This window comes from Periplaneta americana, chromosome 4 (genome assembly GCF_040183065.1).
Source record: "Periplaneta americana isolate PAMFEO1 chromosome 4, P.americana_PAMFEO1_priV1, whole genome shotgun sequence".
NCBI lineage: Eukaryota > Metazoa > Arthropoda > Insecta > Blattodea > Blattidae > Periplaneta > Periplaneta americana.
The window spans coordinates 201,992,483-202,017,720 of record NC_091120.1 but is presented as its reverse complement, the minus strand read 5'-3'; the positions used below and the strand labels follow the sequence as shown (position 1 = coordinate 202,017,720).

The 25,238-nt window shown below is 36.1% G+C and overlaps 1 protein-coding gene across 4 annotated transcripts in view; it reads right to left on the bottom strand.

The window, feature by feature from the left end:
- Positions 1-23,183, bottom strand: part of LOC138698626 (zinc finger protein 431-like) — a 31,372-nt gene extending 8,189 nt beyond the window's left edge. Inside the window, exons 1-3 of one of the 4 annotated variants that reach the window (XM_069824711.1) lie at positions 23,046-23,183; positions 22,546-22,628; positions 390-484 (exon numbers count right to left, since the gene is read on the bottom strand). In XM_069824711.1, the coding sequence (XP_069680812.1) occupies positions 390-484; positions 22,546-22,564 (114 nt within the window). In that variant the 5' untranslated portion in view covers positions 22,565-22,628; positions 23,046-23,183. Of the gene's footprint in view, positions 1-389; positions 485-4,309; positions 5,942-6,031; positions 6,283-9,691; positions 10,454-22,545; positions 22,629-23,045 lie in introns of those variants that run through there. The other 3 variants (XM_069824713.1, XM_069824709.1, XM_069824712.1) reach the window with 3 other exon arrangements.
- Between the last annotated feature and the right edge of the window lie 2,055 nt (positions 23,184-25,238).

Below are 25,238 nucleotides of genomic sequence, written 5' to 3'. Positions count from 1 at the left end.
GTATAAAATTAATCGCATAACAGCAGAAGGAAAATTATGTGAAGAGATTTTAGTTTAAAATCAATTGCATAACAGCTGTAGGAAAGTTATGTGAAGAGATTTTATTTTAAAATTGATCGCATAACAGGTTTAGGACAATTTTATTTTTATTTTATTTGCTTATTTTACGACACTGTATCAACATCTAGGTTAATTAGCGTCTGAATGAAATGAAGGCTATAATGTGGTGAAATGATTCCGGGATCAAGCACCAAAAGTTACCAGCATTTGCTCATAAGGAGCTGACAAAAACTCAGCATTAGTTAATAAGAACATTAAATAGATAGCTGTGGAGTCTGGCTAGTTTTGAATTAAAAACTTGTATCAACAATAAATCACTTTTCATTTACCTCTGGTAAAAGCTTCTCCTCTGTCTCCATATCGTCACCTATTCCTACAGCCACTGAGTTGACCTCGGATTCCATCTTGATCACATCCATCATAACTGAAAGGATAGAGAGAGATTGACAACCATCTGTAGAATGTGTAATGCTGAGAACTGTATCTTATCTTTTATAACAAATATTTATATAGTGCTACTATTTGAAAACCAGGAGAAAGCCAATTATCTGATATAAACCATGAACAACATATCTGCCTCCAGTTACGACGTCTATGTCAATCTCAGACCAACATGCTTCGCTCCAATTTTTGTTTTTATACATTTATTCCAATCGCTCCCAAAGGAGAATTTCGTCTATGATATTATGTTGTGAATGTCTTTTAACAGGGCATTATGTCTATTATCAGCAGTGACGTGCATTCAGTTATCCGGATGGAAATCACAAGAGAGATTTGGTGGGAATTAAATTTTCAGTTCTTTACGGTATTCTTCTTTTAGTTGTTTTTATTTCAGTTTTTATATTTTTATACAAGCATAGATATGAATTGATTATTGTAGAAACAGTGATATTTAGAAGTTTGCGAAGTTATTAATGCCTTGATTTCTAATTAATCAATTTTATTAAAGCAGTATGTCGATAAATAGTATATTACTTACGGTTTCTAAGGAACCTGGAGGTTCATTGCCGCCCTCACATTATCTCGCCATCGGTACCTATCATAAGCAAGATTAATCCGGTCTCTACAATTGTATCCCACCTCCCTCAAATACATTTTAATATTACCCTCCCATCTACGTCTCGGCCTTCCTAAAAGTCTTTTTCTCTCTGGCCTTCCATCTAACACTCTATATGCATTTCTGTATTCGCCCCGCCCATACATGCTAAATGCCCTGCCCATCTCAAACATCTGAATTTAATGTTCCTAATTATGTCAGGTGAAGAATACAATGCGTGCAGTTCTGCATTGTATAACTTTCTCCATTATCCTGTAACTTCATCCCTCTTAGCCCTAAATATTTTTCTAAGCACCTTATTCTCAAACACCCTTAATCTCTGTTCCTCTCTCAAAGTGAATGTCCAAATTTGACAACCATACAGAACAACCGGTAATATATAACTGTTTTATAAATTGTAACTTTCAGGTTTTCTGACAACAGACTAGATGACAAAAGCTTCTTAACCGAATAATAACAGGCATTTCCCATATTTATTCTGCATTTAATTTCCTCCCAAGTGTCATTTATATTTCTTGCAGTTGCTCCAAGATATTTGAATTTTTCCACTTCTTTCACGTCTTATATTTCCATTTCGTACAATATTCTGGTCACGAGACATAATCATATTCTTGTCTTTTCGGGATTTATTTCCAAACCTCTCTTTACTTACTTCAAGTAAAATTCCCGTGGGTGAATGTTACTTATGTCCCGCCCACTATAAAGACATAGGCCAATTTTACAATAAACATATTTAGTATAACTTGTTGCTTGTGCGCCATCCCATACCACGACCTCCACGACTAAGAGCGCGAGTCCTTATATACCCGTCAGTCAAGGCCTTCTGACAAATAAAAGCAATTGACAATAGATATCTCAGTCGTGACAACCTCATAAAATATCCTATCAATTGAATAATCGATCTTGCTATGTACAGGATAATAATATTATAATAACTGATTTTCTTTGCATTTTTTTTAACTCATCATATTAATCAGAGAAATGCAATAACTTCACAAAGCACAAATTAATAAATATATCACGTTTCATAAATTAAATTTACACAATTCTACTCAGTAAACAACTCGCAAAAAAAAAAAAAAAAAGAACTGTGGTTCCAAAGCAAAAAATGAATGTCAATTTTTTTGACATAATGAGATTTTGCGATGTATGTTTAGGGTTGCGAACTCTGGTAAATAAAATTACCGGCGATTTTACACTTGCAACAAATTTGCATGAATAAAAGTAAATAACTGAAAATGCCTTTGAATTATACTATGGAATAGTACACACCTAATCTAATCTAACCTAACCTAACCTAACCTTTGAGAATACTACACACATAATCTAACCAAACATAACCTCATATAATACTATACATAACATAACCTCATATAATGTTACACGCTAATCTACCCTAACCTAATCTAACCTACCCTCACATAACATAACCTCATATAATACTATACACCTAATCTAATATAACCTAACCTTTCATATAATGCTACACACTTAATCTACCCTAATCTAACCTTTGAGAATACTACACACATAATCTAACCTAACATAATCTCATATAATACTATACATAACATAACTTCATATAATACCTTTCATATAATGCTACACATCTAACCTAACCTAACCTAACCTTTGAGAATGCTACACACATAATCTAACCAAACATAACCTCATATAATACTATACATAACATAACCTCATATAATACCTTGCATATAATGCTACACACCTAATCTACCCTAACCGAACCTAACCTAACCTAACATGCAACTATATTTAAATAATTTTATTAAGACACGATCATTTTTGTCCAGGTAGCATAGGCTACATTTTACTGCAAGGATAATTCCTTTAATATGCCTCTTAAATTGATATTGCATCCAATATATCAGTGGTCATCAGCACAGTGCACCCTCGGGCTAGCGTCTCTTATCCACGAATAAGAGATGTACTAGCGTGCATCCGAGGCTGCTGGCGGGTATGCTTTCTCCCTCACCCTTCTGCACTACAGTGCATATTACGAAACACTTATTACCCGTTACCCATTTCAGCGAGTAGTGACGACCACTGCAAAATACGACAATTTGGTCCAGGGAGCATTCTCTTTTGGCGCAAGGATGATTTATGTAACATGTTTCTAAATTAGTCTTTTAAATACCGGTACATTCTTTAATATCATTTGGTCCAGGGGGCATTCTCTTTCTGGCACAAGGATGATTTATGTAACATGTTTCTAAATTATTACCTTGTAAATACCGGTACATTCTTTAATAAATCGCTGAAAAATAAATGTTAATATAGGGATGTGGCGTGAGTACGAAATTATTATTTTTTGGCGCATCATTTGTACGTAAATAACGACAAATAAAAACTAACATGCCACATAACTTTATTTTAAGAAATACAGGAAACAAGCATGAATAATATTCAGCATTCTTAATGATCGTGGGATAGAAAAAAACCGTATGGAATAGAAATTACATACAAATGTGCGTGTAATAAACAATAAGCAAACCATCTTCGATTAATCATTTCAAAACAACGTGAATATAGCGTGGATTGTGTAGGAAAATAATTTCTTATATGTTGCTCAAAATGTGCATGATTGTTAACTTATGAAAACAAATGAAAATTAACATGGCATATAAACACTATTTGAAGAAAGATAAGAAATATTAATATTCATCCTTCTTAATGATCTTTGGATGTGCAATAACAATGAAATATGTATAAAATAGAAATTACATACAGGTGAGCATATAAAAAACAGTAAGTAGAATCATATCTGATTAATAAGCTTAAATTACTCCAGTTTAGTGTAAGAGTGGCCTATATCCAGCGATGTCTCCCAGCAAATTACTTGATTATTTAAAAACGAAAAATCGTGTTAGAAGATTGAATTTGTGTATTTTCTCTGAAATTATCCAAATATTTGTAGGCAGTCTTTTACAATAGATTGCCGAAAATTGCTTTATAGCGCAACATTGGTAGTGATAAAAGTGAAATATTCGTTCAGTGAGCGTTGGATACTCTACATTGATCTCCGTGTTTTCCCTAATAGTTTGTGGATTTTCTCCTAACATATTCACGTCATCCACATAGACAAGCATATTCATTCACGTACGTAGGTACCATGAGCAAGCGCGTGAAGACTTTAAATAAAAATAAACAGTGATGGATCCCAATACTTACCCTTGGTTCTGTAACAAACAAACCTCAAATATAAACTTTTATATTTAGGCTTTTGAGTCAGGAATTACTGTAAAGCATGACACCACAAATTACGATAATACGGCAACGTCTTAAATTCGTTAATGACTTCGTTGAAACCGTTCCATACTTTTTCTCATGGATTTTATCATCAAGAAAACCGTGATCACCAGGGTTGCCAGATACAGGAATTGGAACGTTTATAGCAACATCACAAAATTGTCCCACATCTCTCACCTTCCTAATATAATAATTCTAGTCCACCGCTGTATAGTAATGGTTAGCATGTCTGACTGTGAAACAAGCAGGCCGGTGTTCAAATCCTGGTTGAGACAAGTTACCTGGATGTTGACATTGTTTTCGGGGTTTTCCCTCAACCCATTAAAGTCCAAATGCCGGGTAACTTTCGGGGCTGGAGTCATTTCGCTGGCTTTGTCACCTTCATGTCATTGACGCTAGATAAGCATCGCAGTTCATAAAGAATCGTAAAATAAACCTATATTTATATAGGTTATATCTACCAGTAAATTTTAGTTCTAATTAAGAATAACTATTAATTATTGTTTACAACCACAATGACATTCAGCGCTGAAACAAATCACCACACATTTCTTGATCAACAATATTGTCATTGCAGTAAAACGTGCACGGTGCCGTTAGGTTAGAAACAGCTTTGTTATATTTAAAGTCAGCAGAAATTTAATTTTTGGCGACAGATATTTTGGTATCAATCAATGCGGCGCTCAAAATTATATCAAATGAATTCATCTACAGTCGACTCAAACCCGACACCTCTATAATGTCGGCGCGTTCTTAATGCTACTGCGGTACTATTTCAATGATAAAAAAAAGAGACTTCTTTTGTCAAACGAACGAGGAAGTTAATAAAATTACACCTGTATTAGGCCCGTAACAAACTTGCAGAGTTTTCGTCAGCGAGAAATGTGTTGCGAGAAAATTAAAAAATTGATAACATGGATTCAAATGGACGTCCACACACTTGAAGAGATTCTCGCTCAAGGCAAAAACCTCGCGCGAGTTTCTCGCTGGAATCGGTAGCTCAGCGAATTTTCTTGACACATTTATCAAAGATGTTTGACATTTATACTCTTTATGACGATTGAATGTAGAAAAAGACATCACAGGTGAATTACATTGTTTGTATTTGAAAATGAGGAAAGATGGCTGATAATTGTAGTCAGAAACTTATCGAACTTGTACGATGTCACCCGTAGGCCTATTTATATGATACACGGGATGAAAACTATAAAAACACGAAACTTAAAGAAGAAATCTGGAGATTATCTGAAAATAAATAGGGCTATATTTTATTTTGATGAGATTTAATAATATTAATTAAACATTTGAAATAATGTATCTATATGTCTTAACAGTTTACATAATTTTAATCACAACAGAGCAAAGAATCCTTTATCATATCATGAATGGCAAAAAAACTGTGGTCCATTGAACCTGAAATAACGCCTAAACGTATCATAATTCAAATCGAAACCAGTGTCCAAAACTCGCCCTTATTTTCGTAAGATACAATGTGATTTTCAGATATTTCTGGCTTTAATTTTAGGCCTACTTTTTCTTTTCATTAACAAAATATGTGCATGTAACTCCATTTCCTCATCACCTGAATACTCAGATTCAACATAGCGTACGTACGTAATTTGTAAAGTACGACAATATACTTACAGGTTATATATTTAAGTACGACAATATACGTAAATACATAACTATAATATTTCCCCCAACGAGTGATTACTATAATCAGAAAAATGCTTTCTGCATGAAGGCAGTGCATAGATGATCATAGCGAGGTGTGATCTGTGATAGCGAGAACTCGCCAAGTGTGTGGAGGAAGGCTCTTCGCCTCTTTCTCGCAACACATTTCTCGCTGGCGAAAACTTTGCAAGTGTGTTACGGGCCTTACTTTGATGCAGCAGAAGATATCAGATGATTGAAGATTTATGAACCATATGACGAAACAAAGAGGAAGGCAGAAAGTAGAAAAGAGAATGCTGGGTTTGCAGTGAAAGACCTGCCCCTGGGCAGAACATTATGAATTAATGAATACTTTGATATAACCGCGCCGTGTACGTGAAACTTAGAGCTGAAGAAGACAAATGATGAGTTTGATGGCAAGCATAGTTACCAGGTCGATTTTCAAAGCATTTTCCCCCTTTAAAGCATGATTCTTTCGTATTAGTCAAGGATATACTTAATGAAGAAAACTTGTCTAAAAGGCATGAATTAGCCATCAATTTTATTTTAATTATAAACAAACAGTAAAGTTGTAAAATAATCTTTTCCTTCTGTGAAACAGTCGTACAAAATTACGTACGACATAGAGTGCGGTCGTACCTCGTACAATTAGTCAAAATAATCGTATGCGTGCGACTATAGTCGTACATATGGGAACCCTGGCCGACCACGGAGGTGAATGTCGGTGATGCTGGTTCCCTCCGTACACTCGGCTCCCATCAAAATACAGAGAGATTAACGAGGATTTACAACCACTTACGGAGATGATTTCAGAACACAGTCTGACCAAAAATGTCATATGAACATTTGTTCTAATCTCAATATTTTGAGAGTAGGCCTACATTATTTTCAAGTTGTTAGTAAAGTACATTTTTTCTTTAGTTTTAAGGATAAACGAATATCATTACAAATAGAGATTTAACTATTCAGAAGTATCATTTCTTTAATTGGCTAGTGTTCTGAACCAAAAAAAAAAAATGCGTGTTTAATGTTATTACCTTGTACAGATTTTGTTTTTCAATTGTTAACTAAAAGTTACAATAGACAATTGTTACAAATCATACGACTTCAAGAACATGATTCTCTACAGTTGAATTATTATGCATCCTAATGTACAGTCGTAAGAGTACATTATGCAACGAGCCTATAATGATAGTAATTAGGACGCAAGTATGTTTGTTTATTAAACGAGCGCAAGCGAGTTTCATAATTTTCATACGAGCGTCTTAATTACCATTATAGGCAAGTTTCATACGACTTTTTATGCTCGACCATATTTCTAACTTGAAATTATTCAAACGTAGGTCATGTTATGGTTATGTAAGTGAGTAGTGAACTGACCTGAATTGTGAGATGTGTGCAGACGCTAAAGTATTGATTTTTTCCGAGGACGAATGTCACTGACCTTGATATAACGTAGAGAATAAGATATACATTAGGCTTGATATAACCTGAAAATTGATTTAGAATTGAAAAACGAGATGAGAAATTGAATTTATTTGAATATTATTTACAATTAACGCTAATTATTATAGTAACAGAACATAACCTTCTGCGAGAGTATTGGATTTCCAGCCTCCGTGATATTTCGCTAATTGTCTTTCGATTGCATATCCGAGAATAATCGATACTTGCGGTTTTATAATGGTACAAAGATGATTTGTCATTGGCTGAACACCTGAACTTTAATGAATAGGTGTACTTTAATGAGGTGCATTAAAGCGCTGCTACCAGGTGTACAAATTACATTTCGGCATGGTCGAGCATAAAGAATTTACAAGAGTGGCATGATTTTTAAGAAATTGTTTGATAAATGCGTAAGAAGAATGTAATTTTGTAGTTAAAAGTCGAAAAAAGTTCTGTACAAAGCAACTATGGAATTCACAACACATTTTTAGCTACAGATTACTAGCTAATTAAAGACGTGATACTCCTGACTGGTTCATTCTTTATCTATAATTATCTTTGACCCTTAAAACTAAAGAATAATGGTATTTTACTAACAAATTAAAATTAGTGTAACTCTGGAAATATTGGGAGTAGGACACAATATGTTAGTACGATATTTTTTGTTCAGAATGGCTTCGGAAACAAGCCCTGTAAGTGGCGTAAGTTCTTGTGAATCACCCTGTATATAGACAGAATATTGTAACTTTTATTTCTACTTTAACCACCACACATCAATGTGACTTTTATTCTTAATACGAGGCGCATCCAGAAAGTTTCCCTATTAAAAAAAACACAAACTTTCAGGAAAACATTTATTGGCAACAGGTACATCAATGTTTCAGCTATTTTTCAACATAGCCACCATCAGAATTGAGACACTTATCGTATCGTGGGATCAACTTTTGTATCCCTCTGTCGTAGAACTCTGCCGCCTGTGAATGGAACCAGCGTGTGACAGACGTCTTCAGCTCTTCGTAGTTGCCAGAACGCTCACCGGAGGACAGGAATTTCTTGAGGTGCAAGAAAACGTGAAAATCGCTGGGAGCAAGATCAGGACTGTAGGGTGGCTGATCAAACAACTCCCAGCCAAATTCCGTCAAAACAGCTGCTGTGCGCCGAGCCGTATGTGGATGAGCATTGTCATGGAGGAGCACAGCACCTGCAGTAAGCATTCTTGTTTTGAATGGCACGTCGCAATTTTCGCAGTGTTTCACAGTAACGGTCAGCGTTCACTTTTTCACCTCTTCGAAGGAAGTCAATGAGCAGAATGCCCTTCCTGTCCCAGAACACCGTGCACATCACTTTCCGTACCGACAGCGTAATCTCCTGACCGGAGATCCACTATGCCGCCAATGCATTGACTGCTGCTTGGTTTCCGGGGTAACGTGCGAAATCCAAGTCTCATCGCCCGTGACGATCCTGTCGAGGAACTCGTCGCCGTCATCGTGATACCGTTGCAGAAATGTCAGTGCTGCTCCTAAACGTTGCATTTTGTGTTCGGGTGTCAGGTTTTTCGGCACCCACCTGGTACACACTTTTTTGAACAGCAGGTGCTTAGTGACAATTTCATGCGATATCTGCGGAAAATGGCTACTCAGATCCGTAATCGTGAAGCGACGGTTCTCCATGATGCACTGCCGCACCAGCTCAACACGATCATCATTGATGAGGGACGGTCGCCCACTGCGCTCTTCATCATGGACACTTTAACGACCTTCGGAAAACTGCCTACACCAGCGACGCACCATCTGCTTACTCATGATGTTCGGCCCATAGACCTGACAGATGAATTTCAATTGGCGCAATGCTTTGTGCATTAAAGAACTTTATCACCGACCGAACCTCGCAGGCGGCGGGAGAAGGAATAAGAGCTTCCATTTCGGACCACTGCTGCCACGCTACTGGCACCAGGCGGGACCTGTCCGGCTGGCATATGATTGATACGTCATAGATCTGTTACGCATGCGCAATTGACACGGCTAATTACGTTTACTTTCAAGGGGGAAAAAAAATCGGGAAACTTACTTTCTGGATGCGCCTCGTAATTCATCACACAACAATGGGTATTCCACTCAACACAGCAACACAACAGTCGTTATTGCACTCCACACGACGACAATGGCAATACACGGGAAGACTCACTTGTAGATTTGAAGACTCAAGACTGACTGACTTGACTTTGTTCCGAAGACTCACTCGCGCTTTTATTTATTAACCCACATGTTCGCGAATCTTCGAGTCGCGTGATTTGCGGAATCTTCGAAGAGATCTGCTTCCAGATGCTTGCTTACTTCCGCCCAATCACCGTGGCTGTTCTCCCCCCCCCCCCAACCGTTGCTCCGTACCAAGCTAGCGTGTAGGGTTCGGGTTTCCCCGCTCCTCCCTTCTCTCCACACACTCGCGCACACTCCCGAGGCAACGAGAACAATCCAGAACGGTGCCCAATCAATATTCTTGGAGCAAAAGCGTCTAGTCAATGTTTCGCGCGCGGGCGCAAACTGTAAAATTTCGCCAATCTAGCTGGCCAAAAATATTTGTCGTTTCTGAAAGCACCAGCAGTAATACTTCATATTACAATAATATGATACCCTTACTGTATCATTTGACTACAGTTTCAGATGTGCGAAGTTTCTGAACTCGCAAGGATGCCGGTTCGAACCTCTACGGATTATGGTACATTATGGAGTTGGAATAGAATATTTTTAAATTGGCAAATTAGAAAGGAAAAAAAAAATCATTGTAGGTAATGTTCAATGTTTTGAAAATAATTTTATCACTTTCTTAAACAGAAATAATTGTTTGGTGTTAAATTTTGGAAGGATAATTTTCGGACAGTTATAAGACTGACACGTACACATTTTAATCCCTGCCTCAACAGATGTAAGAGAACTTACTTTACATTCATTTGCATATATGCCTAACATCTAAAATCTTAAACATTTTAACAATTCATCACACTTTGGAACACAATAAAAATACATAATATAGTATTATGTATATATATATATATATATATATATATATATATATATATATATATATATATATATATATATATATACTATATTAGTTGGGAGACCGGAGGGAAAAAGACCTTTAGGGAGGCCGAGACGTACATGGGAGGATAATATTAAAATGGATTTGAGGGAGATGGGGTATGATGATAGAGACTGGATTGATCTTGCACAGGATAGGGACCGCTGGCGGGCTTATGTGAGGGCGGCAATGAACCTCCGGGTTCCTTAAAAGCCATTTGTAAGTAAGTAATATACTATTATTGTCACTAGATATATTCAAAATGAAAGTCAAAACGTGGCTTCTTAGAAACCCATTCTATTCTGTGCAAGAATATTTTGAGTTAGAAAATCAAGCTGTAGATTTTAATTTTTTTATTTTTTTGGGTTATTTTACGACGCTGTATCAACATCTAGGTTATTTAGCGTCTGAATGATATGAAAGTGATAATGCCGGTGAAATGAGTCCGGGGTCCAGCACCGAAAGTTACCCAGCATTTGTTCGTATTGGGTTGAGGGAAAACCCCGGAAGAAACTTCAACCAGGTAACTTGCCCCGACCAGGATTCGAACCCGGGCCACCTGGTTTCGCGACCAGACGTGCTGACCGTTACTCCACAGGTGTGGACTCAAGCTGTAGATATTTTTTAGGTTTCTTTCTCTGAGTTTCATTATTATTTTGTAATATATTAGGAAATTCTCATAAATTGTTAAGTTAATTCTTGTTTTATTGTATATAAACAGAGCGTATGAAATAATATTTGTGATCAGTGTGTTACAATTTTCATCCAGACATTAGCCTATTTTTGATAATCTTGACTCTCAATTGTAAACTCTAAGGAGTATTTGTGATTATTTTGTTTTATCTTTAGTGGTGTAGTACAACATTTTTCATTTTAGTACGATAATTTCATACTTGTAATTTGACAATGTCATACTATACTATACTATACTATACTAAGTAGGGAAATATACAAATAATGTCAGCCTGCAATTTGTAACTCAATTAAATTATACTTATAAGTAACATATAATAATAATAATAATAATAATAATAATAATAATAATAATAATAATAATAATAATAATAGTAATGGTAACAGTGCGGATGTCCAAGGTGTGCGCTGGACACCCTGTAAATTCAGTAATCTCATTTTTTATTTTAAGTTGTTTTATATAATGCAACAATAATTTTAATTTATCACAATTTAAATGCGTGGTAATCTCATTGGAAGTTGACGTATATAGTTCAAGACTAATTTTAATTTAAGTCTGGTGTGATGCCAATAAACTTAGCATCAACTCTAATAAGACTGTAGATATTAAATTTTCTTTTAACAGAAATATTACTGACTTGTCTTCCTCAGTTAAATTCCTAGGCATTCACCTCGAAGCTAGTCTGGGCTGGAGTACACACATAGAATATCTTGTTAATAAAATTAATAAAGGAATTTTCATGTTACGAATCCTCAGACAAACATTATGTTACAATTCTTTACTTACAGTTTATCATACCCATATTCACAGTCACATAAGCTACGGGACGCTTTTGTGGGGCAACCATACTTCGGTTTCTAAGTTGTTTATCCTTCAAAAGAGAGCAGTGAGAATTATTTGTGGTGTCTCTTCTAGAACTCATTGTAAACCATTTTTTGTACAACTAGGAATACTTACGTTGCCGTCAATGTTTGTTCTCGATTGCCTTCTGTATGTTAAGCGTAATGTGCATAATCTTCCTACTTGTTCATCCATTCATAATTATTCTACCAGTTCCAGACTTGACATATATTTCACCAAGTACAAATATAGTACTACAAGCAATAGTTTTATTTCCATATCTTATAAACTTTATAACTCTTTACCATTGCATACCGGTATAAGAAACACATCATATTTTACTGTCAAAAGGATGGTGAGAAGGACTTTGATGGCAAATCCAATCTACAGTGTCAATGATTTTAGCAATATTACGTTTTAGATTATTTGAAGCGTGCATTTCCAGAACATAAGAAAATGTAGAATGGTTAGCGGATTGTGAAATTTGAAACAGGTTATTTTGGTGGCCATGCTTATTATTTCCTAACAGAAATGAGGTTTGGATTTGCTGGCTTAAATCACTTGTGTAGTGCACGGCAAAAACATTCAAAATCTCAAACTCACGTACAATGTTTCCTGAAATGAAAACTTTTCGGCAAACAGTGAATTGTTATGCAAATCTGACTTTCAGGTAGAAGCAGGCTGCAATAATTTCAAGGGAAAAATTGTTCCGGGGCCGGGTATCGATCCCGGGACCCTTCGCTTAGCGTACGAATGCTCTACCGACTGAGCTACCCGAGGAACCATACACGACATCGTCACAATTCTTCCCTTTATATCCACACAACTTAAATGGGGATTTTGTGCTGCAATTCTTTTACATGCCAGTAAATCTACTGACATGAGCCTGTCGCATTTAAACACACTTAAATGCCATCGACCTCGGCCGGGATTGAACCCGCAACCTCGAGCATAGAAGGCCAGCGCTATTCCAACTATGCTACCGGGGGCGACTAAATTGTTGTATATTTATCAAAAGCACAATATATTTTTTTTTAATTTCTAGGATATAATTTATTATCTGCTCTATCATGTTATTTCTCCCATTACTTTCAAATGTGAACTTGTACTCACGGCTGTAACATAGACTACCGGTACCTATAATAATTGCTTATTAGTAATTAAATAATTTTGTTACCAGTTCTGTCTTCACTTGAATCATTGTTTTGATCGCCAGTTTTGTTTGAAGAAAATTATTATAAATATTCATGAACCACTTATGGAGTAAGATTTTGTTTGCACAGTGATGAGATCCTATATTTTGGGTTCAGAATTGTTCGACTTTTCACTGTAAGCTAGGTACCTAAGTTGAAAGAGTTAGAGACTGTTGGCCTGTTTGCCTCTTCCTAATACTAATTCTTTTACATTCCTTTTGCCTATAATGTGTAACCTAAGCTAGCTATTGTGACATGGACAAAGAAATTCCATCTTAATATCAATCCTGGAAAGACACAAGCAATCATATTAGGACACAAACGGCAAACCGACGCTGTAAAGCACCTCGACATTTCCCCCGTTAAAGTAAGTACAGTGCATATCCCTTTCAGTTCTTCGGTAAAAAATCTTGGCATTCACATGGATAATAATCTCAACTGGGACATGCAAATCACAGAAACCTGCAGAAAAGTATATTCTATTATTCATGTGCTAAAAAGGATAAATGTTCATCTTCCCTCTTGCTTAAAAAAGTCCCTTGTGCAGACCCTTGTATTTCCCTATTTTGACTATGCTGACATTTTACTGACTGACCTTTCCAGCGACAACAAAACGAAACTTCAACGTGTTCATAATTTGTGTGTACGTTTTGTAAGCAATGTTCGTAAATATGATCATATTACCCCATCCCTGGAAACAATAGGTTGGCTTAAACTAGATAAGAAAAGAAATTTACATTCACTTCTCCTTCTCTTCGAAATCTTGAACTCTTCTATTCTTTCGTACCTGTCGTCTCGCTTCACTTACGTTTCTTCCCACCACAATCTGAACACACGCTCTCGCCATGAAACAATACTAACAATACCATCCCATCGCACCTCCTCATACTCATCCTCTTTCACAATAGCCCTGCCAAGACTCTGGAATTCGTTACCTGCTAGCATCAGGGGCTGTCGGAATAAAATTGAATTCAAACGCAAACTTACTAGGCACTTGAATAATTTCGAGGGAAAAATTGTTCCGGAGCAGGGTATCGAACCCGGGACCTTTGGTTTAACGTACCAACGCTCTACCACTGAGTTACTCGGGAACTCTAACCGACACCGATCCAATTTTTCCTCTATATCCACAGACCTCAAAGTGGGCTGACAACCGTCAAGCAACCAACTTCGAGTGCACACTAACCCCGTGTGACTTAAATTGTGGTTTTCTGTTCACGAACAGTGACGTGTATTATGCAAATCAAGATTTCAGGTATAACTCCCTGTAAAGTTGATTTGAATAATTTCGAGGGAAAAATTGTTCCGGAGCAGGGTATCGAACCCGGGACCTTTGGTTTAACGTACCAACGCTCTACCACTGAGTTACTCGGGAACTCTAACCGACACCGATCCAATTTTTCCTCTATATCCACAGACCTCAAAGTGGGCTGACAACCGTCAAGCAACCAACTTCGAGTGCACACTAACTCCGTGTGACTTAAATTGTGGTTTTTCTGTTAACGAACAGTGACGTGTATTATGCAAATCAAGATTTCAGGTATAACTCCCTGTAAAGTTGATTTGAATAATTTCGAGGGAAAAATTGTTCCGGAGCAGGGTATCGAACTCGGGACCTTTGGTTTAACGTACCAACGCTCTACCACTGAGTTACTCGCGAACTCTAACCGACACCGATCCAATTTTTCCTCTATATCCACAGACCTCAAAGTGGGCTGACAACCGTCAAGCAACCAACTTCGAGTGCACACTAACTCCGTGTGACTTAAATTTAATATTAATTGTAATTTTATTGTTCATATTATAGTTGTAATCCCCTGGTAGAGGGGCAGAGAAGGCCTGACGGCCTTATCTCTACCAGGTTAAATAAATAAATACTACGAATACTATTACTAGTACTTTTCTACCTGCAGTACTCTGATGTTCCCCATGTCACTTCATTTCGAATTCGGCCGTTTATGTTTCTTCCGATAACCATGACCTTCGTCTGTTTGCATTTACTTTCATCCCATTTTGCTTGCAATTGTCATTTAACACCAGTTGTAATACTTACTGGTATATATTATCATTTCAATTAATTGTAATGCAGCATCAAAAAAGTATGCACGTCTGATGAGAATGACTGTTTGGTCTCTCAGATAAAGGTTTGGAGAAAATCCCCTCCTCCTCCAATCATCAGATGCTAGTGACGCCAATGACGTCAGTTAAGGCATCCATCGACTCTTATGATAAAAATCCACATTTTTTTCCTCAACATCTTTCAAACTTGGGTAACATCATTCTTGGGAGTAAACTAAGCAATTAATATAATTGAAATTTGAAAACCTAATTTGATGTCACCTTTACACATAGGAATGTCTGCATTAATTCAAGTCTCATCAGACTTTGCACAGGCTGAACAGAAACCATACCACAGACCAATTTTTACATTGCCGATTAATTCACACACGACTACCTTCCAGTTAGTCTGTACATGTATGTAAACAAATTTCCCCTAAAATAGGCGTTGCCCTGAAGAACAAAGTATACCAAATGTACAAGTATTAGTAAATGCGTACAATCTTAAGAAAATGTTTTCGTGAGAAATATAATTATTATTGTTGTGTTATTAATTTACTTTATATATGTGATTTCTCAAAAGATAGATTGAAAATTTTAGAGCTGTCAAAGAAAGTCTCGGCCAAAGAGGATTCAAGATTGAACTCTTTGCAGAGATTAATAAAATTGTTTGTAATCGTGCCTCTAACACCCACTAATAACCCAATAATTTCAATAGTTTGTAACTTATACATACGTAAATAATAAGGAACAGTTGGACCATAAATTTGATTCTTCTCATTGTTGACATCTTCCGGTTGAGTTGTATTAAATTCGAACAGGATGGTAGGATCTATTATATAGCCTTCTGTGTTGTTAAAGGCTAATATATCAACTCGCCAACAGCTTCCCGTTTCCGATAGACCCTGGATTTCTTCATAGGTAGTATATATCTTGTCGCGAAGAGCTTGAGTGATTGCGGATCTGATTTTGTGATGCCTCGCATTGAGTAATGTCTCGCCATGCGGGCAAGACCCAAGATCGTGGGCGAGAGTTTCTATCTCGTTGAAGCAGTGGCGACAACAGTTACTGTCCATGGATCTGGCCGGAGTAGCGCGAAGAGCCGCAACATTACCGGCCATTTTTATAGCATCCCTCCATTCACTGCAGCTCATTCCTTCATGACGAGTGACCCGGCGGTTTGTGGCAGGATGTTAGGCTGAAAGGGAAACTCCTTTCCCTTTTTGAGAAAGCACGCTCCATTTCTGAAATTCTAGATCTCTTAGCGTAGCCCACAATTTCCGTGAAACAAGAAATCCGTCTCGGGAGTTAGTGAGACTCATTGTATGTTAAATTTAGTCTGGTTAAGCAGTGTTTGCTTTCATCTATTGGGCTTATATATTTGTGCCGTCCACACCTGTGGAATAACGGTCAGCGCGTCTGGCCGCGAAACCAGGTGGCCCGGGTTCGAATCCCGGTCGGGGCAAGTTACCTGGTTGAGACTTTTTCCGGGGTTTTCCCTCAACCCAATACGAGCAAATGCTGGGTAACTTTAGGTGCTGGACCCCGGACTCATTTCACCGGCATTATCATCTTCATTTCATTCAGACGCTAAATAATCTAGATATTGATACAGCGTCGTAAAATAACACAATAAAATAAAAAATATATATATTTGTGCCTGTGAAGGCCCATTAACAAGAATTAATACCAGAGGTATTTTCTCGGGAGTGAAAATGGTGGGCCAACTGTCTGCAAATTTGGGAGTTTTAACCTCACGCAACTTTGTGGATCTCAATGGCCTATTATGGGGATCACTTTATTTTACGCAAGGAGTAAGCAAATAACACATTCACAGTACAGTATCTAATTCTATAAGAATAAATATGTGCATACTGTATGTGTAGTAGGCTACGTCTGTGAAAGTATGTATTAAAACTTAGAAAATAAATAAGATATGTATATAGAAAACCCCATTCATTAAAGACTTTACTTACTTTACATTCTGGATGACATACAATAAATTTCACTGGGAAGAACTGGATCAGGACAACAGTGAAGGGGAGCTCTTGAAGAAAATTATCTATCACAGCATTGCGTATTGGATTCTGCTAAACAATAGAAGACAATGTTTTAAAATTTGATGTTTATATAAGTGTATATGAAGAAAACCAAATATTATTTTAATATTTTTTTAATAATAGAAAATATTTATAAGAAAAAAATAAGCACCTGCAACCGATTGTAACATACAAGTATATATTAGAATGTAAACCAATAAACACCATACGGTTGTGTTATAATTCATACTAAATATAAATTCAACAAAATCACCTGAAAACTTCTTGAATGTCTTCAGCATTGAAACAATATTCTACATCGAACATAGAAGTTTCTGATCTTCTTAAACTTCCCACAGAAATTGAAGGCTGTGCCTATGTGCCAGGAACTCTCATTTGTAATCTTTTTCTTCTTCTTTTGGACTACGTAAAATATCAGTGATGTGATGTTGAATTACACTTCTCACCCGTATCAAATTGTAGTAATAAATTTATTTCAAATAATTAACGAAGTGTCTCACATACATTATATTAATATACAGAAACGGCAAGAGATCTAACTACTGCAATTTATCGGATAACATCACAATTAAATGTTTCACCAACGTGCTGGATTACGTGTTTTTTCAAACTACCCGTTTCCGAGAAACATTTACCACATACATCACACTTGTATGGCTTTTCGCCTGTGTGCTGCCGTATATGCATTTTTAAGGTTCCGGATTGAGAGAAAAGCTTTCCACATGCATCGCATTTGAATGGCTTCTCGCCCGTATGTCTACGTACATGAATCTTAAGATTGCCCGATTGTGCGAAACCTTTGCCACAGACTTCACATTTGAAAGGTTTTTCGCCTGTGTGCTGTCGTGCATGAATTTTGAGTTTTCCCGAATCTGAGAAACTCTTACAACAGACGTGACATTGGAACGGTTTCTCTCCTGTGTGCTGGCGTAAATGTATTTTAAGATTTCCCGAATATGACAAACATTTACCGCATATATCGCATTTGAATGGTTTTTCTCCAGTATGATGACGTACATGGATTTTGAGTTTTCCTGATTCTGAGAAACACTTTCCACAAACATCGCATTGAAATGGTTTTTCGCCTGTGTGATGGCGAACATGGATTTTCAGGTTTCCAGAATATGAGAAACACTTTCCACACACTTCACATTTGAATGGTCTCTCGCCAGTGTGCTTTCGCGCGTGTTTTATGAGATCCCCCGACTGTGAAAAACACTTGAGACAGACATCGCATTTAAATGGTTTTTCGCCTGTGTGGGTAAGCAAATGCTTTCTAAGATTTTGTACATATCCGAAAGTCTTCCCACAGATATTGCATTTGATAGAACCATCACCTTTATGACTGATTGATTCCGTGTTTGTCTTCTTCGTATGGCATTTGTTGTGAACTTGACGGTCAGATTTCACTGCAGAGACACAACTTTCGGTACTGCGGGTAAGGCTGTCTTCTTTGGCCACACTGTAGCATTGCGATGTTTCTTTCTGGGCTACTCCATTGTAATGGGCATCTAAACTGCTGTGACAAAAAAATACCAATTTTTGCACAAATATGTACGTAATTAAGATATTCTTCGCTCAAAGTTCTTATTATGATCTGCTTTAGCATCAGAAGAAAATAAATTTCCACACACTATGTACACTGATGTTCAAAGATATCCGACCTACGATTTTATGATCGTGTAAGCGAACTTTCCAACCACGGGATGTCAGAACCAAAGATGTAAAAAAAATTGACGAAGTTTTGAAAGAGTTCTGGTAGTTCTAAATAGGTGGCACCATTATTGGATCCATTAAAAAGTGAATATTATGTAGATTAAGCATAAATTTTTCTCATAATTTATAAACTCAGGGGTTTTCAGCTAAATCGAGTATTGTTTTACAATCAACAGAGTGGGATAAAAAATTTAACTCTATAATGCGGGTAACAGTTTATGATTATAAACTGAATTAATCTACTTGATGTTAATTGCTCAAATTTGTATAGCTTAATGAAACTATTTTTGTAAATTGAATTAATCTGCTTACTTTGTATTGTATATGTTTGTATAGTTTTGGCCGATGAATTTATATGCTTTAAATTGAATAGTAATCTGTATAGCTCTGTGTTTGTAATTTGAAGTAGTTTGCATGATATGTATTATCAATTTCTGTATATCACAACTGGTTGAATTGTTTATGCCTTAAATTTAATTAACTTGTTTTGTATTATACATATAGCTCAACTGATGAATGATCGTTTGCGTTTGTAAATTTAATAATCTGATTGGCTATGAATTGTATATTTTTAGACTCGCTGGGCTGCTGATCCGGAGCTGCGTTCGGGCTTGGGTTGGATCCCCCTTTGATCTCATTGAATGGTTTCTTCCGAGGTTTTCTCCAGCCGTGGGACTGAAGCCGCATGGTGCATGGCGAGTCCTCGGCATCAACACCTTTGATTTGATTACCTGGTTGGGTTTTTCTGAGGTTTTCCCCAACCAATAGGCAAATGCCGGGTAATCTTTTGGCGAATCCTCGGACCTCACCTTATCTCACTACATCTCGCCAAAATATTGTAAGAAAGTTGCACAAAATTGTAAAAATTGTAGAAAATTACTAAATTGTAAAACTGTAAAAATTTGTAAAAATTGTAATTGTAATATTGTAAAATTTTGACTTGTTCCACATCTTATACCTTCATTGCTCATGTAACATCTATGGAATAAAATGAATGAATGAATGAATGAATTATCTTCGCCATCTATTCATAGAAGTAATAACTGTTCTGATTTTGATGCTCACTGCAGACCTTTGTTAATTTATGAAATAACTAGCCGTACCCGTGCGCTCCGCTGCACCCGTTAGAAATAAATATAAAGTAATTACATAATTAAAATAAGACATTTGATCCAGGAAACATTCATGTTTGATAGAAGGATAAATCGTTTAATATGTTACTTAATTTAAATTTATTTAAATAATTAAAATGCGATCATTTTGGTCCAGAGACACTCATTTGGTGCAATGACAATTGAAGAGTACATGGGAAAAACGATCAAGGTCCACCAAAAATCGAAATTGAGTTAATAATGCTATCTTATAGTGGAAAGGAAGTACTATCATGTGGTCTAGCTAGTTATTGGAAATCATCGTTCTTGACATTCCACTACGTCAATTTCTATTAAATACACACAAAACAAAGTATTAAGTGCTTAAACTTTAAAATTCGTTTTTCTCGAAACTTTCTAAAATGGACCTTGATCGTTATTCCCGTGTACCCTTCAATTCCTTTAACATGTTTCTAATTTGTTATTACATGCAACAGTAGTTTAATGAACATTGACATATCACTTGGTTTTAATGTGTATATTTCTTTCTATATTTTTCCATTAAATTAAGGTAATAACTTAATTTTAACCCTTGTTTTTTACGTCTTCAGTAAATGGCGCTTGGTCCACTATGGTTCTGAACCCTTCAAATAACTTAAATAGTGATACAGGATATATAGTGATATGTAATTATATTTCTTTCTTTTGAAAATGTAAGAATTCACGATCTCCTATGTACAATTGTCATGGAATGAATAAATGTGTTTTTTCTTCCTACTCAAAAATTTTATATTTTGCACATAGGAGTTATTGCAGGAACAACAACGCTATAATCTGAGGCGGCGGTGAAAATGTATTGTATTGTTATTTTAAAAGTCTTGTATATCCTTAAATATCAGTCCTATCAAAATTTTGCATAGAATAAAACTTTTCGGAAATCATTTTTAAAGAAACTTTTGTTATGTAACATTTTTCACGAAAATCAATAATAAGGGAGATATTTCGATTTATTTAATTCAAGCCCCCTTATAACCCCCCTTTTGAATAAAGCATTTTGAATGTCATGTAGCCTAAAATCCAAGTTACAACGAACTTAATTTATATTCCAATTTTCATATAAATCGGTTCAGCCATTATCGCGTGAAAAGGTAACAAACATCCAGACAGACATACAAACAAAAATGTCAAAAAAGCGATTTTCGGTTTCAGGATGGTTAATTATATATGTTAGGACCAATTATTTTTGGAAAAGCGAAAATTACCAGAAAAATTTCGGCTACAGATTTATTATTAGTATAGATTTTAAATGTTATGAATTTGTATATATTCCATTGTTTGATTATAATTAAGTTAAATTTAAACAGTTATTATCCTCATAGCGAGATTCATCATTATGGTACACGACATAATTACCACCTTGTGACCCCTAGGGTTAGATTAGCCAAGTCTAAACAATGGTTTACATCAATTGCATTGTCTATGTTTAATAAACTTGCTTATAGTGCGCATATTGTTAACTTTAATATATTTAGGTGTGTTATTCGTGACTGGCTAATCAAAAACCCTTTTGAAGATATAAATGAATTTATAGAAACTAGAGTTGATATAGTATTTTAGTTTGTTTGTTTATCTTGTTTTTCTTTCGACTTTGTGTATGTATCTGTGATACCACGATTGTTTTTATCTACAAATCAATAAATCACTAAAGAATCCACATTTACACAAATTATAGATCACTATCGATTAGTAGGGTCGGATATCTTTGAACGTCAGTGTACAAATATGAAGTCCTTTATAGTAAAATATTTATGTGAAAACATTCAGATTCCTAAAAATAATGGTCCATTGAACATAAAATCCACAATTTCGTTGGACCCCTGCCTTTTTATAAGATGAATGTAATATTGTACATGATTCAGTATAACAAAAAATATAATTTACATTCAAATATTTTATCCACACCTGTGGAGTAACGGTCAGCGCGTCTGGCCGCAAAACCAAGTGGCCCAGGTTCGAATCCCGGTCGGGGCAAGTTACCTGGTTGAGGTTTTCTCCGGGGTTTTCCCTCAACTCAATACGAGCAAATGCTGGGTAACTTTCGGTGCTGGACCTCGGACTCATTTCACCGGCATTATCACCTTCATATCATTCAGACGCTAAATAACCTAGATGTTGATACAGCGTCGTAAAATAACCCAATAAAATAAATAAATAAGTTCAAGTATTTTCACCAAAACTGAAGTGTTTCACAAGAAATCATTCATCTATGAGTAACTTTGAGCCAGTAGCAGTGTTAGAACACACTCACCATTTACTGAAGACCTCATCCTCCTCTGTCGTGATTTCTTCTTTCAATTCCTCCTTCACTGTTTCCTCGTCACAAGATTCTTCCTGAGAACATTAACAAAAAAGGGAACATTAGCGCGGTAATTCTGAAAGGATGAGAAAATAAAAACTAGAGCTATTTACTTGTGGTAACACTGTTACTACTGGAAGAGACGATATGATGGGAAAATGTTTAGAAACTTAGTGACATCTGTACACTGGCATTCTTGGCTTCTGCACATGAACGTTTGTATGTACTGGTAATTTATTTGTGTAACACAGAAAGAAAAACTAAAGGGGATTTGTATTTTAGGGAATAATTGTCTATTATTAGAATGCCTTATAATTACAACGATATTACAGGCTTTACCATAGAGTACAAGCAACGCAAATTAATTTCCATAGGAGATAACAGGTAACAGGGAAAACATGAGAAAAATGTTAGAAATAGGCTACATTGTGTAGCACTACCAATAATCTCACCTCAGATTCAAACTTCACAACAGAATCTGTGACTGGAGCAGGATTATCCTCAACTTTCACCTCCGATGCGCGGTCATAGCTGGGGTCCACGCACTCTACCTTTATCCAAGCAACATGTGTGTTTTGTAGAGTTCCTTCCTGTAAAAAAAAAAAAGTATATGTATCACCTAAGTCAATAAATGATTTGTGTTGATTAATAGCCGTGCGTAAGTTCTTTTCATTCATTTGTTATGTAGCCTATCAAATCAGGACAACTATTACCATTGTAATCCGAGCAATGACAACAATAGGAGACACTTTAGCCCTTACTTTCTTTTGTATGCAGGACATCCAACAACATTTTTCCCCCAGATCAAAATTGTGATCATTTATTTGTAATAGGCCCACATCTGCAGCAGTAAATAGCAATGTCTTCCGACCTACCTGTAATAAACTTTTCTTCTCTTCTACATCTGGGTCATCACTTTCTTGTACAGTCAAAGGGTCCAGCTCAGGTTCTGTCTTTATTACATCCATCAGAAACTGACATCTATTGGCAGGATATGACCTGGTGAAGAATAATGCTTGAGAGCATGTATCGCCCCTGAAGCTTCTATTGTCAATATACTATGGTTATGTACACTCAGTTATTGCATATGGCATAATCATTTGGGGCTCATCATCAAAATCCTTACAGATACCAAAATTGCAGAAGAGAATAATAAAAATCATGAAACAAGTTCCAATATGGACTGAGAGCAGGGACATTTTTAAAGAGCTCAATATACTACCGGTCCCCTGTATCTACGTACTAGAAACAGTCTGTTACATCCATCAGAATGCAAAACAGTTTATCCCAAACTCTGAATACCATGACTACAACACTAGAACTTCCAGTATATGCATTTAAAATACCACAGGCTTACCAGAAGTCTTAACAGTATATCTCATATACAACAAGCTCCCCTTACATATCAGGAAGGACCCAAAAAATTTTCAAGAAATCAGTAAAAAATATACTGATGAAGCATATGCCACTGAGCATAAACGAGTACCTAAATTTAAATCTTGAACAGGAAATGTAACAATCTCTATTTTATATACTGTTATTGATTGCTGTTGTTTTCCCTGTTTACTGCCCCTTACCTTCCTCTTCATGTACCCGGTAGAAGCACAAACTGCCAAGATTGTCATTATAACAAAATATACAATGTTAGAAAGTGATTATTATTATGTTGTAATTATAACTGTTGTCATTACTATTGTATTTGTTTACATTACTATTATACTATTGTATTAACATGTAATTGTTGTCTCACGATGCCATGAATCCTTGTATTCTGACAGCTAATACATACATACATACATACTGAATTCAACATTATCTGCTAAAATCTTGAAAATAGTATCAACGAAATAATAAATAATGAAGTTGAATTGGAGATTAGGTCCATTAACTGGGTAGGCCAAAAGTTGTTTGATTGATGGAATAAATGCATCTTCTTTCCTGGAATTCAATTTTTTTTATTAACTTCGATAGTAACGTAAGACTTGGAGTTATGTAACTTGTTTTGATTATGGCATCATAAAAAAAACCTCAAAAATTGGATTAGCAAAATCTATTACAGCACTGCAAGGATCATTAAATCATGTTAATTAACAATAAAAATCCGGGGATATCTGGGAAAAAATTATTTTAAATCCGAGAACGAATTTTGTCGAGGAACAGAGAGCAAAACAGGGATGTCTGGTAGCCTTACTCTAAATAATCATAACTAATTTAATCCGACTCAGAATAGCTTACCTATATAGGTGAAGCTATGTAGCCCAATAATCTGAGCTATCATACATCTTCTGGCTAGGCTAACTGTTGGATAGGAGCAAAGGGTGATGTAAATTGAAGTGGTGAAACACCTACAGCTTGACTCACGTATAGTAGGTAAAGGTACTGTCACACGTCACTACTTAGCACAAAATACTGCACAACTGACGTTCAAAGATATCTGACCTACGATTTTATGATCGTGTAAGCGAACTTCCCAACGACGGGATAAGTCAGAACCAAAGATATAAAAAATTGACAACTTTGAAAGAGCTCCACTAGTTCCCAATAGCTAGTAACAGAGCCGCCGAGAAGGGGGGGGGGGGCAAAGGGGGCGAGTGCATATGGGCCCGTGAGCAATAAGGGCCCGTCAGATTAAGTGATTTTTTTTA